We start from the raw sequence: 14,794 nt of genomic DNA on the forward strand, positions 1-14,794 counted from the left end.
TGAGATATGTGGGGAGAAATTATGGTTTGATATCCATCCCCAAAAAGCCTAGCAGTGTTCTGAGCATAGACAAGCACTCATTCAATATTCATTCCATTCAGTGGGCAGTGTCTCTCCCTTAACGAAAAGAACCTGGCAGAGGCTGTGACAGGCCTGACCACTGAACAATCACCAAATAAGGCAGAGGTGATGGTCACTTAGAGACAAAGGTCCATTGTATTTTAGAGGTAACTGGACAGCAAAGGCAACAGCAGCACATTATGTACTAAGCTGTCATGAGAACTTACCATCCAATTAGGCCATTTTCCTTCTGGCATGTTTTCCATCCAGGATGTGATAACCTCATACACGCTGTTCCCAGAAACAGTGTCTAGCATGGTGAGGTAATTGTTGAAGGGAAAATCGGCTTCTTGGATAAATGGCAATCCATAGTACGTCACGGTCCTGTCAATACTGTCTGCATAGGCTTCAGTCCCCATGAACCTGTAAGAGTTGACAAGGTTCAATGTCATCGGGGCCTGTCAGAAGACTGGGAAGGCACTCCACAGCTGCTTATCTTGCATGTACAAGATGTAGGGGCTGAATGCACACTATTAACCATATAGGACTAGCACCTTCTAGAAAGCATAATCAAGCTGTCACCAAATGTTAGACTGGATTAAGAAAATGTGGCACATATATACCATGGAATACTATGCAGCCATAAAAAAGGATGAGTCCATATCCTTTGCAGGGACATGGATGAAGCTGGAAACCATCATTCTAAGCAAATTATCACAAGGACAGAAAACCAAACACCGCATGTTCTGATTCATAGGTGGGAGTTGAATAACGAGAACACATGGACACAGGGCAGGGAACATCACACATCGGGGCCTGTCAGTGGGTGGGGGGCTGACGGAAGAATAGCATTAGGAGAAATACCTAATGTAAATGACAAGTCGATGGGTACAGCAAACCAACATGGCACATGTATACCTATGTAACCTGCATGTTGTACACATGTACCCTAGAACTAAAAGTATAATAATAAATAACACAAGGCAGAAAAATCCCCACCCTCAAAAAAAAAATGAAACATTTAGGTGCCAGGCACGGTGGCTCACGCCTGTAATCCCAACACTTTGGGAGGCCGAGGCAGGTGGATAACTTGAGGTCAGAAGTTTGAGACCAGCCTGGCCAACGTGAAGAAACATCTCTACCAAAAATACAAAAATTAGGTGTGGTGATATGCACCTGTAATCCCAGCTACTCGGAAGGCCAAGGCAGGAGAATCACGTGAATTTGGGAGGTGAAGGTTGCAGTGAGACGAGATCATGCCACCACACTCGAGCCTGGGCAACAAAGTGAGAATCTGTCTTTAAAAAAAAAAAAAAAAAAAAAAAATTGGATCTCAGTCGATATTGGTTGTTTTTGTTTCTTGAGGCAGAATTTCACTGTTATTGCCCAGGCTGGAGTGCAATGGCATGATCTTGGCTTACTGCAACATCCACCTCCCAGGTTCAAACAATTCTCCTGCCTCAGCCTCCCGAGTAGCTGGGATTACAGGCACCCGCCACCACACCCAGCTAATTTTTTTGTGTTTTTAGTAGACACAGAGTTTCACCATGTTGGCCAGGCTGGTCTCAAACTCCTGACCTCAGATGATCTGCCTGCCTCAGCCTCCCAAAGTGATGGGATTACAAGCATGAGCCCCCACGCCCAGCCTGTTCTTTTCTTTCTAAACCTAGAATCCTAGGAGAATTAATCTCCTAGAATCAAAATTCAGTAACATCCTGACACTAAAACTCATTGACATCCATGAAGACTTTCTTTAGCAATTCTCATCACTCCATTTAGAATCTAAAGTTTATGTCTGCAAATAAGGTGGGGTATTTTCTTCAAAAGAACTTCCCCCTTGTATTTGAGTCCCTGTAACATCTTGCCTTATTATTGGTGTGCACTCTCAATTGCTCAAAGCAAAACCCTGGGGAAGACACATTCACCTGAAATGACTCCGATCAGTGCTGGCTTTAGCTATTTGAGGCAGCATATTTACGGATTAGTGCATGGTCTCTGGAGCCCAACTGCTTCAGTTCAAATCCCATAGCTGCCACTCCTACCTGTGGACATTACCTACATGCTCAGAGCCTCAGTTTCCTTGTCTATAAAATGGAGACAGAGTAATCAGAGTACCTACTTTAAGGAGATGAAATTTCTTTAATTCCTTCCTATTGATTCTGTTGGGTGATCTATGTAAACTTAATGATGGGTAATTTTATTGAGTGTTTACTATGATCCAGGCACTACTTTAAGTACTTTATATACATTATCTAATTTAATCTCACAACAGCCTTATAGAGGTTATTGCTATCACTTTTTTATTGATGAGAAAACTGAGACTTACATTAATTAACCAGCCCTAGGTCACACAGCTACAGAGCAGGACTCCTTCAGGCCTACCTGATTCCAAAGCTGTGTTCCCTGATACTTTAGCTGAAACATATGGATTTATACTGTACAAGGAAACTATAGATCCAATAACAATGATAAAAATAATACTGCAGAGAAGGAGCTGGTATTTTTATTTTTTTCTTGAGATGGAGTCTTGCTTTGTTGCCCAGGCTGGAGCACAATGGCATGATCTCAGCTCACTGCAACCGCCGCCTCCCCGGTTCAAGCAATTCTCCTGCCTCAACCTCCTGAGTAGCTGGGATTACAGGCATGTGCCACCTTGCCCATTTTTGTAGTTTTAGTAGAGGAGGGGTTTCGCCATGTTGCCCAGGCTGGTCTCGAACACCGTCAGGTGATCCGCCAGCCTCAACGTCCCACAGTGCTGGGATTACAGGCATGAACTACAGCACCCAGCTGGAGCTGGTTTTGTTTTTTTGGTTCTTTTTTTTTTTTTTTTTTGTGATGGAGTCTCACTGTGTCGCCCAGGCTGGAGTGCAGTGGTGCCATCTTGACTCACTACAACCTCCACTTCCCGGGTTCAAGTGATTCTCCTGCCTCAGCGTCCCAAGTAGCTGGGATTACAGGTGCCCACCACCACACCCAGCTAATTTTTGTATTTTTAGAAGAGACAGGGTTTCACCACGTTGGCCAGGCTGGTCTCAAACTCCTGACCTTGTGATCCGCCTACCTTGGCCTCCTACAGTGCTGGGTTTACAGGCGTGAGCCACTGTGCCCGGCCTGGAGCTGGTTTTTGAAAAAGAAAAAACGATCGTTCATGGCTAACATTTAGCTAATATAATCTCCTTTTAATTAACATAATTTTCACAAAACTCCTGTGAAGTAGTGTGATCTGCATCATTTTACAAAAGAAGAAACTGAAAGTCAGCAAAGTAAGCAAACAGGAAAGGAATATGGCAGGCCCTGGTATAACCAAACTGTAATCAATTAGAGTTATGCAGGCTTGTTACATTATTACTTGAACCTCCAAATACACTTGGTTGTGAGGGATACACTGCAGATCACACACTAAGCCTGGGAAGAAATGAGAGCATATGCCGTGGTCACCTGTATCTGCCAGGCTCCGTGCTGTATTGGTCCATGGTCTGCCGGAAGCTGCGGACAATGTCGTGCATTCCCACCTGCGTGGTGGTGAAGTCATGGTACAGCTCCGAGTATTGTGTGACCGTGTCCTTTGAAAACCAGGATGACACGGTTATCATCATGTCATACATCGCATGCCCACAGCTGGCTCTATGTGAATGTAGACAACCTCTTCAAAGGGCTCAAGCCAAGCGAGACACACACTCAAACATGGTTTTGTGGATGGAGAAGAATACTTCATTTGATGCTCAAGTTGTTAACTTTATAAATCTACTAAGCAATATTTATCTAATAAACTGTCACCCATTTTAGCAAATTTTACCAAGCAAAACACTGATTACAAAGTCCTCCTCAACACGTAATTGTCAAAATGTTTCAGACACTTTTAAAGACAAAAAAAAAGATCTTAGTGGTTATAGAGCTCATTATTACCCGTATATCTGCTCACAAAACTATTAACATCGTGCACTTAAATTTGTTTCTTCACCATCGCTATCCTTTCTCCTTACTGTTATACTTTCTCGGGGTTTCAGTAAATTTTTCCTAATTTCTGTATCTTTGTAGGATTTCTATGTCAATGTCTCATTTCTATGTCTTTCTAGGATGATAATAATCTCCTAGAATCAAAACAAAAAATTACATCTCATACAAGCCAAGGCCTCCTCACTTAAGCCTATGTCAGATGACAAAATTGCAGGAGTAAATATCCTCTATTTTGTGGCCCTTGGTAGAGCCCACACTGTCCATGTCTTCAGAACCCTTGTCACTGAAGGACTCCTCAAGGGATCCCTCGCTCTGGAGGGAACCAGTGGAAAAAAACATCTGGTGCATATGCATTTGAAACTCTTGCGCATTTCCTAAAGAAATGAATCAAGGTACTTGATAGACACAGGACGAAACTCATCTTTGTAATTGGTATCTCAGGCTGAGAAAGAAAATTCTGATGACATTTTCAGAAAAGGCAAAAGAAAAATGTTTAAAATAAAACTTTACCGGGATTTGGGTCTTATTTACTTGGATCTCGTCTCTCAGATGCTTTGCTTCTAGGAGGAATTTAACAGCATCAAAACTAAAACCATCAACACCCTTTGTGAGCCAGAACCGTATAATTTCCTAAAGATGAAGAAGCAAAATGCTTGGTTACATTAACTACACATTATTATCACAACGTTTAATAAAAGTTTTGACTGTTAACGACTTGGCATCATAAAATGGATATCTACATACAGAACAAGCACAGTATTCACAGTCTATTTTTATCTATTTAGCATAACTGTCTTACTATAATGCACTCTCAAGTAACTGCATTTAGCGACTCCCACACCTCCTTCATATTTGAATTCAGAATTACAATTAGTTACATATGTAATGGATGTTATGTTTTCAAAGATTAGAGAATCTACTAAAAATGAAAGAATGAAACCATAAAAAAAGATAGGACTCAGGATAAACTGGGAAAGTTTCTCATCTCCCTCATGCCCAACTCCTTAACTGTCACTGCAAACTTAAAGAAAATAACACATTGTTCAATAGTTAAATATTTCACTCCTTACTAGGAAGGCAAATGAGAGGTGAAGTGCTTGGATATTAACGGATCTCTTGTTAGGACTAATACGAAAGGAACACAAAACAAAATAGAATCAACCATCAACCAAGTAAATAACTAAGAATAGTGATGATCCTGTGGTAAAACTCAGATACAAGTGTTGTCTTGAATACACTCAGATAATAAAAGATGAAATGGGCCAGGCGCAGTGGCTCACGCCTGTAATCCCAGCACTCTGGGAGGCCGAGGCAGGCGGATCACCTGAGGTCAGGAGTTTGAGACCAGCCTGGCCAACATGATGAAATGCCATCTCTACTAAAAATACAAAAATTAGCCAGGCATGGTGGTGGGTGCCCGTAATCCCAGCTACTTGTGAGGCCGAGGCAGGAGAATCGCTTGAACCCGGGAGGCGGAAGTTGTGGTGAGCCAAGATCAGGCCATTGCACTCCAGCCTGGGCAACAAGAGCAAAACTCCGTCTTAAAAAAAAAAAGACGGAATGTACATTATTCCACTGGCTTTAATTTCACAGATAAATTGATCCCAAGCAAAAATTGTTAAGCTGAAAATCCAAGTTCTCATACATTTCATTTTATTCTTTGGTGACAGACTTTCTTCCAAAGGTGTGTGCTGGAAACCCAATTATTGTATGAATGCCCCTGGCTCGCTCTCCTCTCCTGCCCTACTCTCCCAACACACTTTGCTAGAGAGAAGGTAGCCATTGCCTGCTCAGCCTCTCCCCTGCCTCACCTGCTCCTGAGAGCATCATAGTGGCCTGCCTGGTTCCCAGGCATTTTTAATGCTGAAGCCAAAGATTAGAGAGATGAAGACTGGTGCAAATAAGTGGTTAGGCCAGGTGCGGTGGCTCACACCTATAATACCAGCACTTTGGGAGGCCGAGGCGAGTGGATCACTTGAGGCCAGGAGTTTGCGACCAGCCTGGCCAACATGGTAAAACCCCACCTGTACTAAAAATACAAAAATTAGTTGGGCGTGGAGGCATGCACCTGTAGTCCCAGCTACTTGGAGGCTGAGCATGAGAATTGCTTGAACCTAAAAATTGGAGGTTGCAGTGAGCCAAGATCATGCCACTGCACTCCAGCCTGGGTGGCAGAAGGAGATCTGTTTCAAAAAAAAAAAAAAAAAAAAAAGGGCAGTGGTGGGGGTAGGGGGGTGGACAGTGTGGCCAGAGGAGCATAAGAGTAGAAGGAGGTAAAAAGAACTAACTCATCATGCTCAGCTTTGTAGTTAACAGGAAAGATCTGGGATTTGTGTGAGGATGATGGGAAACCCCTGGAGGGATTTTTAAGCAGAAAAGGCTGTGGGCTGACACATTTTTTTAAAGATCTGATATGTGAAGAATCAACTGTATAGTATGGCATTTCCTCAAAAGGTTAAACATCAAGTTACCATAAGACCCAGCAATTTCACCCATAGGTATATACCCAAGAGAAGTGAAAACTTATGTCCATGTAAAAACTTGTTCACAAATATTCATAGCAGCGTTATTCATAATAGCCAGAAAGTGGAAACAACCCCAGTGGTCTATCCATACGATGAATATTTGGCCATGGAAAGGAGCGACGTGCTGACACATGCTACAACATGGACGAACCTTGAAAAGATTTTTCTAGCCAGGTGTGATGGCTCACACTTGTAATCTCAGCAATTTAGGAGGCTGAGGTGGGAAGATCACTTGAACCCAGGAGTTCTAGACCGGCTGGGCAACATGACAAAACCCTGTCTCTACAAAAAATGAAAAATTAGCTGGGTGTGGTGGTACACATCTGTAGGCCTCTGACACAGCACCTGCTACTTAGTGAACCAATTGTAGCATGAAAGAATGCTATTGAGCCTGAATGACCAAACATTACAGAAGTTCAGCATGTTCCCTGGCTTCAGGTCTACAGAATAGTTGGGGACATGTGGTACAAGGGATGGTCACCTAATAATGCAGGTCCTCATGAGAGGAGACACCTCTGCCTACAGAGTTGCAAGAGCTTCAAGACATTTCAAAATAATGTGGGTAGGCACAGCAAGAGAAGGAAGAGCTAGAGCTGGAACTTGACCTAGATGACCTGGTGGGATTTCAATGGAGGGTGGGAATGGCACAACATGAGCCAAGCATGGAGGCAGAGGTTGGCCTGTACTGGACAGGTGGGAGGACTAGGTGCCTTGAAAAGCAGAGGGCCTGAGCCTTAGCTACCTGCCTCAACCCCCAGCCAGTCTCTCCCAGTGAGGCCTGCTCCGGCACCTGCTCACAAGCTCTGCAAAGGAACGGTGGCTCTCCCTACTTTTCTCTTGGCTCATCCCTTGCTGTATGGAAGGTTTCACAGGAATGTATATATCACTTCAGAGCAGAACCATCTGTAAAGTACTAAACAGCCAATTTTCACCTATGGAGGGAAACAGAGCCACAGATCCCAAATGACAACTATCCCACAGTTCACTTGTGTATTAGAGTTTGTTCTCATGCTGCTAACAGAGACATACTTAAGACTGGGTAATTTGTAAAGCTGTTTAATTGACTCACAGTTCCACAGCGCTGGGGAGGCTCACAGTCATGGCAGAAGGCGAATGAGGAGCAAAGTCACACCTTACATGACAGCAGGCGAGAGAATTTGTGCAGGAGAACTCGCATTTATAAAACCATCAGAACTCACTATCACGAGAACAGCATGGAGGAAACCACGCCCATCATTCAATTGTCTCCACCTGCTCCCTCCCACAACACATGGGGATTATGGGAATTACAATTCAAGATGAGACTGGGGTGAGGACACAGCCGAACCATATCAACTTGTTTGCCTTGAAGTGTGTTTCTATCTGCACGTGAATATGGAGGTTTCAAGTCAAGTCAAGGGTCTCAACAGCTAAATGCAAGGGTTAATACTGCTCATGTCAATTCACTTTAAGCTGAGATTTTGAATGGTGAAGCTCGAATCAATTTTTTATGCCTAAGAACAGGTTCTGGGGTGAATAACTCTTATCATGGGCACAGGTGACCCAAATAACCTCCAGTAATCTCCACCCAGTGGAATTTTTCTCTGGGGCATAAAAAACAAATTTGTTCTTACTAGTGCCTTTATCTTTTACCAAATTCATTCATTCAATAAGTATTTGAATTCCTACTGTATACCAGGCACTCAGGCAAGCCCTGGAACTACAACCACAAGCAAAATACAACAGACACAGTCCTAGGTCTCCCGGATTATTTTAGAATCTCCAGCTAGACAAATAGCAACACAAAAATATTTAAATCACAGCTGAGACAAAGGAGAGAAACACGGTAATACAAGAGGGTAAAACAGCAATTCGCCCTGGGGAGGGTTTGCAGCTGGCAAACAGGAAGTGACAGCCATTCATCAGAGAATGGGCTAGAGAAGTCTGGTGGGGCAAAGAAAGGCACCTCATTTCTAGAACAGGTTTTCAGTGGCTTCAGGAGTGACCCTACTATGAAGCTAACCAAACTTAAGCTTCAAGACCTTTCACTTGCACCCATCTAACTCCCCTTCTTTGCTCATTCTAAATAAATGCCAACTTTTCTGTACTTAATTTTGTGCTCTATTTTAAGAAGGCCCTAAATTACTATGAGCTTCAGACCCCGCGCAACCTGGGTCCACCCCCAGGTGGTGCTGTTCTTTAAAAATGTGAACACTGGTTGGGGCAGAGCATGAATAACTGAAGGCATCTGAGCAGCCTCTGACAAAAATGTGGGAAAACATTAAGCATCATTCTGTGTAAACATCAAGCTTTTGGGCACTGATTTCCTAAAATAAAGCCAGTCCTTTTCTTTACGGAGTCCGGATCTCAGCATTGTGAAATGTTGACCTGATATTAAACATGAGAAACTTGTACCCCACAGAAGATTTATGGCCCTAGCATAATCAGAAATATTATCATTGTTTAATGAAACAAAACAGTAAAAGCTTGATGGTGATTTTCTGAAAGTCATTTTAAATGCTGATAATTCAGATTATCACCAAGATAATCCAAAGTTTGATCTTGAAAAATATTTGCTTCATGCTATTTATTCTCTCAACCAGGAGGGAAAAGAGAGCTTCAGATTTTAATTGTTAACCCTCTTTACTCCAGTGAAGGTCTCCCAGGGTTCTAGATGCAAACATGGGCACAGAGCCTGGTTCGGCTAGGTCTAGTGACCCACGTAGGTGCCGTGGACTCTGGGAACTCGACTATACACTGCGTCCTTGACTCCTGTCTGACTCCCACAACATTAGGGGCTCCTGGTTTTTCCACTGGGCACCTTTAACTCCTTTCTCTTTAAATAACTCGCTGCTCTGAGTGAAAAGAAAGCAAGTCAACATTAAGGAAGCAAGTTAACATATCCAAATACATGGAACCTCAAACCAAGCCTTTCCTTTTCAGATGGCTGACATTTGGGGCCCGTTTACCTAAAAAGCCATGTTTGGGAAAAGCTCTGTCTACTCTTAGATGGGATGATAGAGAAGACATCCTCTTCAGCCAGGTGTGGTGGCTCATGCCTGTAATCCTAGAACTTTCAGAGACCGAGGTGGGAGGATCACTTGAGCTCAGGAGTTCGAGACCAGCCTGGGCAACAAAGTGAGACCCTGTCCCTATTAAAAAAAAAAAAAAACAAACCAAAAAAAACAAACAGAAGACATCCTCTTGAAAATGTCATCAATCCCAGGTTGTCCATCTCAAGAAGGAATGAGAAAGGATGTTTCAGAGTACAGAGGAAACTGTTCCTCTACTTAGAGGCGAGAGAAAGAAAACTGACCCTACTCATGTGCAGAAATCTTGGAAAAATTCTTTGCTAACTCCTCCAGAAGCAGGAAGTAGAGGAAAGATCAAGGACTTCAGAATCTCACCCTCTGGGTACGACCCAGCTTTCTCACTGTCCAGCTGCATGACATAGGGCATCTGCAAGACCGGCTAAGCCTCAGTGTCTCCCTCAATAACATAGTATAGAGGGTTTCTGTATGGAGTAAATAAGGTATTGCTGCCAGAGTCAATTGACTTTTCAGTTTTTTTTTTGTTTTTTTTTTTGAGATGGAGTCTCACTCTGTCGCCCAGGCTGCAGTACAGTGGTGTGATCTCAGCTCTGCAACCTTTGCCTCCTGGGTTCAAGCAATTCTCCTGCCTCGGCCTCCTGAGTAGCTGGGATTACAGGTGCCCGTCACCACATCTGGCTAATTTTTGTATTTTTAGTAGAGATGGAGTTTCACCATGTTGACCAGGCTCGTCTCGAACTCCTGACCTCAAGTGATCCACCCACCTCGGCCTCCCAAAGTGCTGAGATTACAGGCATGAGCCACCACGCCCAGATCCCTTTCAGTCTTTATATTACCCAATCTCTCTGCATCATTTGACACTGTTGACCAATCTCATCTTCTAGAAACACTCAGATACCTTAGCTCCGTTATAGCCCCCTGCCCCTTGGTTTGCCTCCCTTCTCTGTCTCTTCTGCAGCTCTTTGATGTCAGTGCTCCTTGGGGCTCCATCTTATACCCTCTGGACATTTCACTTCACAATAGTATTTATTTACTTCCCAATTTACTGATTATTTAACAAGTACTGTATACAGTAAAAAAACATAGCATCCTAAGTGCTTTACAAAGGTTAAGCCATTTAATCCTCAAGTAACCCCATTAGGTACGTACCATTATTGTTCCCCCTTTACCAATGAGGAAACTGTGGCTCAGGAAGATGATGTGCCTTTGACAAGGTCATGGTTGGTAAGTGGTGGCAGCAGAACTGCAACTGTAGGGTGCCCTAACTTATTTGCTAGCCTGGCTCCCTTGGTTTTTTCTTTTAATTGGAAGGTCTACCAACACCTGGCCCTCATTCGCATGTGAGCAATTCGCTCCAGCTAAGTTGCAGTTGGCCCTCTTGCTCACCTTACCCAGCCTGCTTCTCCCACCAAACACCTGTCTGAGCTCTGTAGACAACAGCCACGTCAACAAGTCCCAAAGTTTTATCTCTAGACCAGACTTTTCCCTGAGCTCCGTGTCCTTATATCTTTCTTTTTTTTTTTTTTTCACGAGACGGTGTCTCGCTCTGTCGCCCAGGCTGGAGTGCAGTGGTGCCATCTCGGCTTACTGCAAGCTCCGCCTCCCGGATTCACTCCATTCTCCCGCCTCAGCCTCCAGAGTAGCTGGGACTATAGGTGCCCGCCACCATGCCCAGCTAATTTTTTGTATTTTTAGTAGAGACGGGGTTTCACCGTGTTAGCCAGGATGGTCTCGATCTGACCCCGTGATCCGCCCGCCTCGGCCTCCCAAAGTGCTGGGATTACAGGCGTGAGCCACCGCGCCCGGCCACCTTTTAAGCCCAAATCCTTACCAGGGCCTTCAGTGGTGCTCCTGACCTCACCCCTGGTGACCTCTCTAGTCTCATTGGGTCACTGCCTGCTCTATATATCACATCCCAGCGATATTGGACAGCTACCAGCACCTCTAATGTGTCACGATCCATGCTTTCCTCTGCTGGAAACCCTCCCACCCATGTCTCTTCACTTAGCTCATACCTGTTCCTCAGGTATCTCACCTCCTCTGCAAATGTGTCCAGGTTAGGTGCTTGCCCTGTGTATTCCTATCTCCTACTGTCATGACCGCTAGGCACATTTTATTGTAATTGCCTGTTTAATTGTCCACCTCCCACTCCAGAATATAAGTCCCAGGATGGCCACAAGAGGTATCTATCTTACCAGCCCCTACACCCTCAGCACATGGTCAAGACACAAATACCTATTGTTAAATGAGTGAATGATTATAATAAAGTGCCTGGCATAGAGGAGGTGCAATAAATGGCACAATTATTATTATTGAACATAGAGCTGGCTAATCAAGCAGGTAGTGGGTGAATTGTGTTTTGAATTGAGCTGCTGCCTCCAGCAGTATCATGCTTAGTAGGGACAGAACAGAGCCTACACCTGTGCTCTGGGTTCCCTCTCAGCTGGGTCTCCCAGCAGTCCCTAACCTGGGTCTCAGCATTCCCATATGGCAGGTCCAGGATCACTCCAAACCCCAGATACGAGGCCAAGCCATCTGGAGTCTCTTCCTTGCCATGCTGCTAACCCACTGGGTTACTTCACCTCTCTGTGTCTCAGTTTCCTCATTTGTCAAATAAGAAATTTGGAGGGCCAGTAAAAACCAAAGTGATTGGGAAAGTATAAAATATTATACAAATATACACCCCTGATACCTCAGAGAAGGTTTTCTGACTTCTTCAGCTGAAAGCACTCAAGCCCCAAGAGGTTCAGAGCAGAGCCAAGTCCCCTCATGGCCAGTGCAAAGAGGAGGAGAAAGAGAAGGAGAGCAGAGGGTGCTGTCCGCTGGATTTCCCCAGCATGCCAGCTTCCCACTGTGCAGATAAAGCAAAATCTGATAGGAGCAGGGAGGAAGTGGGCTCAGGCTCCACAGTACAAGTTGGTATGCAAGCAAGTCTTTCCAAACGCCTCCTCCACACAAACCCTCTGAGCTGCAAATTATTAACCTGCTTAACTCTATTGCAGAAACAAGCGCTGCTGGGGGTAAGGTGGGGAGGAGGGTGACAGAAGTCTCCTTCATGCCAAAGTCCCTTTCCAGGAGCAAAGAGGCTTTCCTCTCAGCTTCTCAGCGTTTCTTATTTACTTCTAGTTGTAAATCTTCTAAACCAGTCTTGCAAATAAAGTCTAATCTCTCAACTGGAGGCAGTAATGATTCATCACATGAGGGATTTCAGCCGGAGGACCAGTAAATAAGGATCTTATCCACACACTCCATGGCTTGGCTATCTGGAAGAGCACAGCTGGGTTAGTCAAAAAAATAATTAATGTATTGGCTGGCACATTTTGGCAGAATTTATCACACTTGTCTAAACATCCCCAGACAATTCATCACTATTGCCACAAGGAGCCTGGAAAAATCCACTGCCTGATAAACCAACTGTAAACCAGCTGGTTTACACACTCACATTTATCAATTTATAACTGAAAACCTCCTTGAAAAAACTGTGCAGAAAAAGTGAAGCATGGAGAGGAAAACACATACATTGCCTCAAAGCAGGTGTAGGATTGTGGTTAAGAGCATGAACTCAAGTCCCAGTGTCTGGATTTCAATCCTGCTCCATGACGCCCAAGGATGGTGACTTTACCTATCTAAGCCTCAATTTCCTTCTCTATAAAATGATCACAAAACCTTGTAAATTAGGCTTATTCTGAGCATTAAGTTATCCAGGAACAGCACTTACCACATAGAATGTGTGGGGAGAGCGTGAGGCGTGGGTGTGCTAAGGAGTTTTGCTGATGAAGAAGAGGAGAGTCCACAGGCTACCAGAGAAGTTTAAAACTAACCCCTAGTTAGTCTGCTGACCATGTCTACAACTACCCACCCCACAACCCCACAACCCCATGGAGGCAAGGTGCCCGCACTCATGGTGCTTACTTCCGGAACAGATTCCAAAACAATTCATACAAATTCTGGAAACACTAAACATACATAGTAAAAAAAAAAAAAAAAAAAAAAAGTCTTAAAACTAAGTAGTCTATAGGAATATATTTAACAAAAGAAGTACAAGACATGTACTCTGAGAACTGCAAAACATTGTTGAAAGAAATGAAAGAACACATAAATAAATGGAAAGACATCTCATGTTCATGAATTGGAAGACTTAACATAAGATGGCTATATTCCCCAGAGTGAACCACAGATTCAATGCAATCCCTATCAAAACCCCAGCAGGCTTCTTTGCAAACATTGTCAAGCTGACTCAGAAATTCATATGGAAATCCAAAGGACTTGGAATAGTGAAACAATACTGAAAAAGAACAAAGTTGTAGGATTCTCACTTCCCGATTTCAAAACTTACTACAAAGCGCTAGTAATTCAGACAGTGTGTGGTACTGACATAAGGACAGACATATAGATGAATGGAACAGAATTGAGAGTCCAGAAATAAACCCATGCATTTATGGTCAATTGATTTTCAACAAAAGTTGCCAGACGATTCAGTAGGGAAAGAATAGTATTTTTAAACATATGTGGCTGGAATGACTGAATAGCCACATGAAAAAAAAAAGTTGGACTCCTTACCTTCACACCCTATATAAAAGTTAACAAAAAAATGGATCACAGACAATCTAAAATGTAAGACTAAAACTATGAAACTAAGAAGAAAACATAGGAGTAAATCTTCATGACCTTGGATTAAGCAGCGGTTCTTAGATATGACACTAAAGGCACAAGCAACAAAAGAAAAAAATAAATTGGGCCAGGCACGGTGGCTCATGCCTGTAATCCCTGCACTTTGGGAGGCCGAGATGGGTGGATCACCTGAGGTCAGGAGTTCGAGACCAGCCTAGCCAACATGATAAAACCCCTGTCTCTACTAAAACTACAAAAAATTAGCTGGGCATGGTGGTGCACACCTATAATCCCAGCTACTCAGGAGGCTGAAGCAGGAGAATCACTTGAACCCAGGAGGCGGAGGTTGCAGTGAGCCGAGATTGCGCCACTGCACTCCAGCCTGGGTAACAAGAGCATAACTCTGTCTCAAAAAACAAATAAATAAATAGGACATCATCAAAATTAAAAACTCTTGTGCTTCAAAAAGCACCATCGAGAAAGTAAAAAGACAACCAACAGAATGGGAAAAATTATTTGTAAATCATGTATCAAGAATATGAAAAGAGTCCAGGTGTGGTGGCTCATGCCTAAAATCCCAGCACTTTGGGAGGCTGAGGCAGGAGGATTGCT

The 14,794-nt window shown here is 43.6% G+C and overlaps 1 protein-coding gene across 3 annotated transcripts in view; it reads right to left on the reverse strand.

Annotated features, from left to right (window-relative positions):
- SLC3A1 (solute carrier family 3 member 1) overlaps positions 1 to 14,794 on the reverse strand; it is a 44,108-nt gene that overhangs the window by 16,208 nt on the left and 13,106 nt on the right. For all 3 annotated transcript variants that reach the window (XM_030800392.1, XM_030800393.1, XM_030800394.1), the window contains 3 exons: positions 4,528 to 4,647; positions 3,499 to 3,623; positions 288 to 483 (listed from right to left, as the gene is read on the reverse strand). In XM_030800392.1, coding sequence (XP_030656252.1) covers positions 288 to 483; positions 3,499 to 3,623; positions 4,528 to 4,647 — 441 coding nt within the window. The remainder of the gene's footprint in view (positions 1 to 287; positions 484 to 3,498; positions 3,624 to 4,527; positions 4,648 to 14,794) is intronic.

This window comes from Nomascus leucogenys, chromosome 19 (genome assembly GCF_006542625.1).
Source record: "Nomascus leucogenys isolate Asia chromosome 19, Asia_NLE_v1, whole genome shotgun sequence".
In the NCBI taxonomy this organism is placed as follows: domain Eukaryota; kingdom Metazoa; phylum Chordata; class Mammalia; order Primates; family Hylobatidae; genus Nomascus; species Nomascus leucogenys.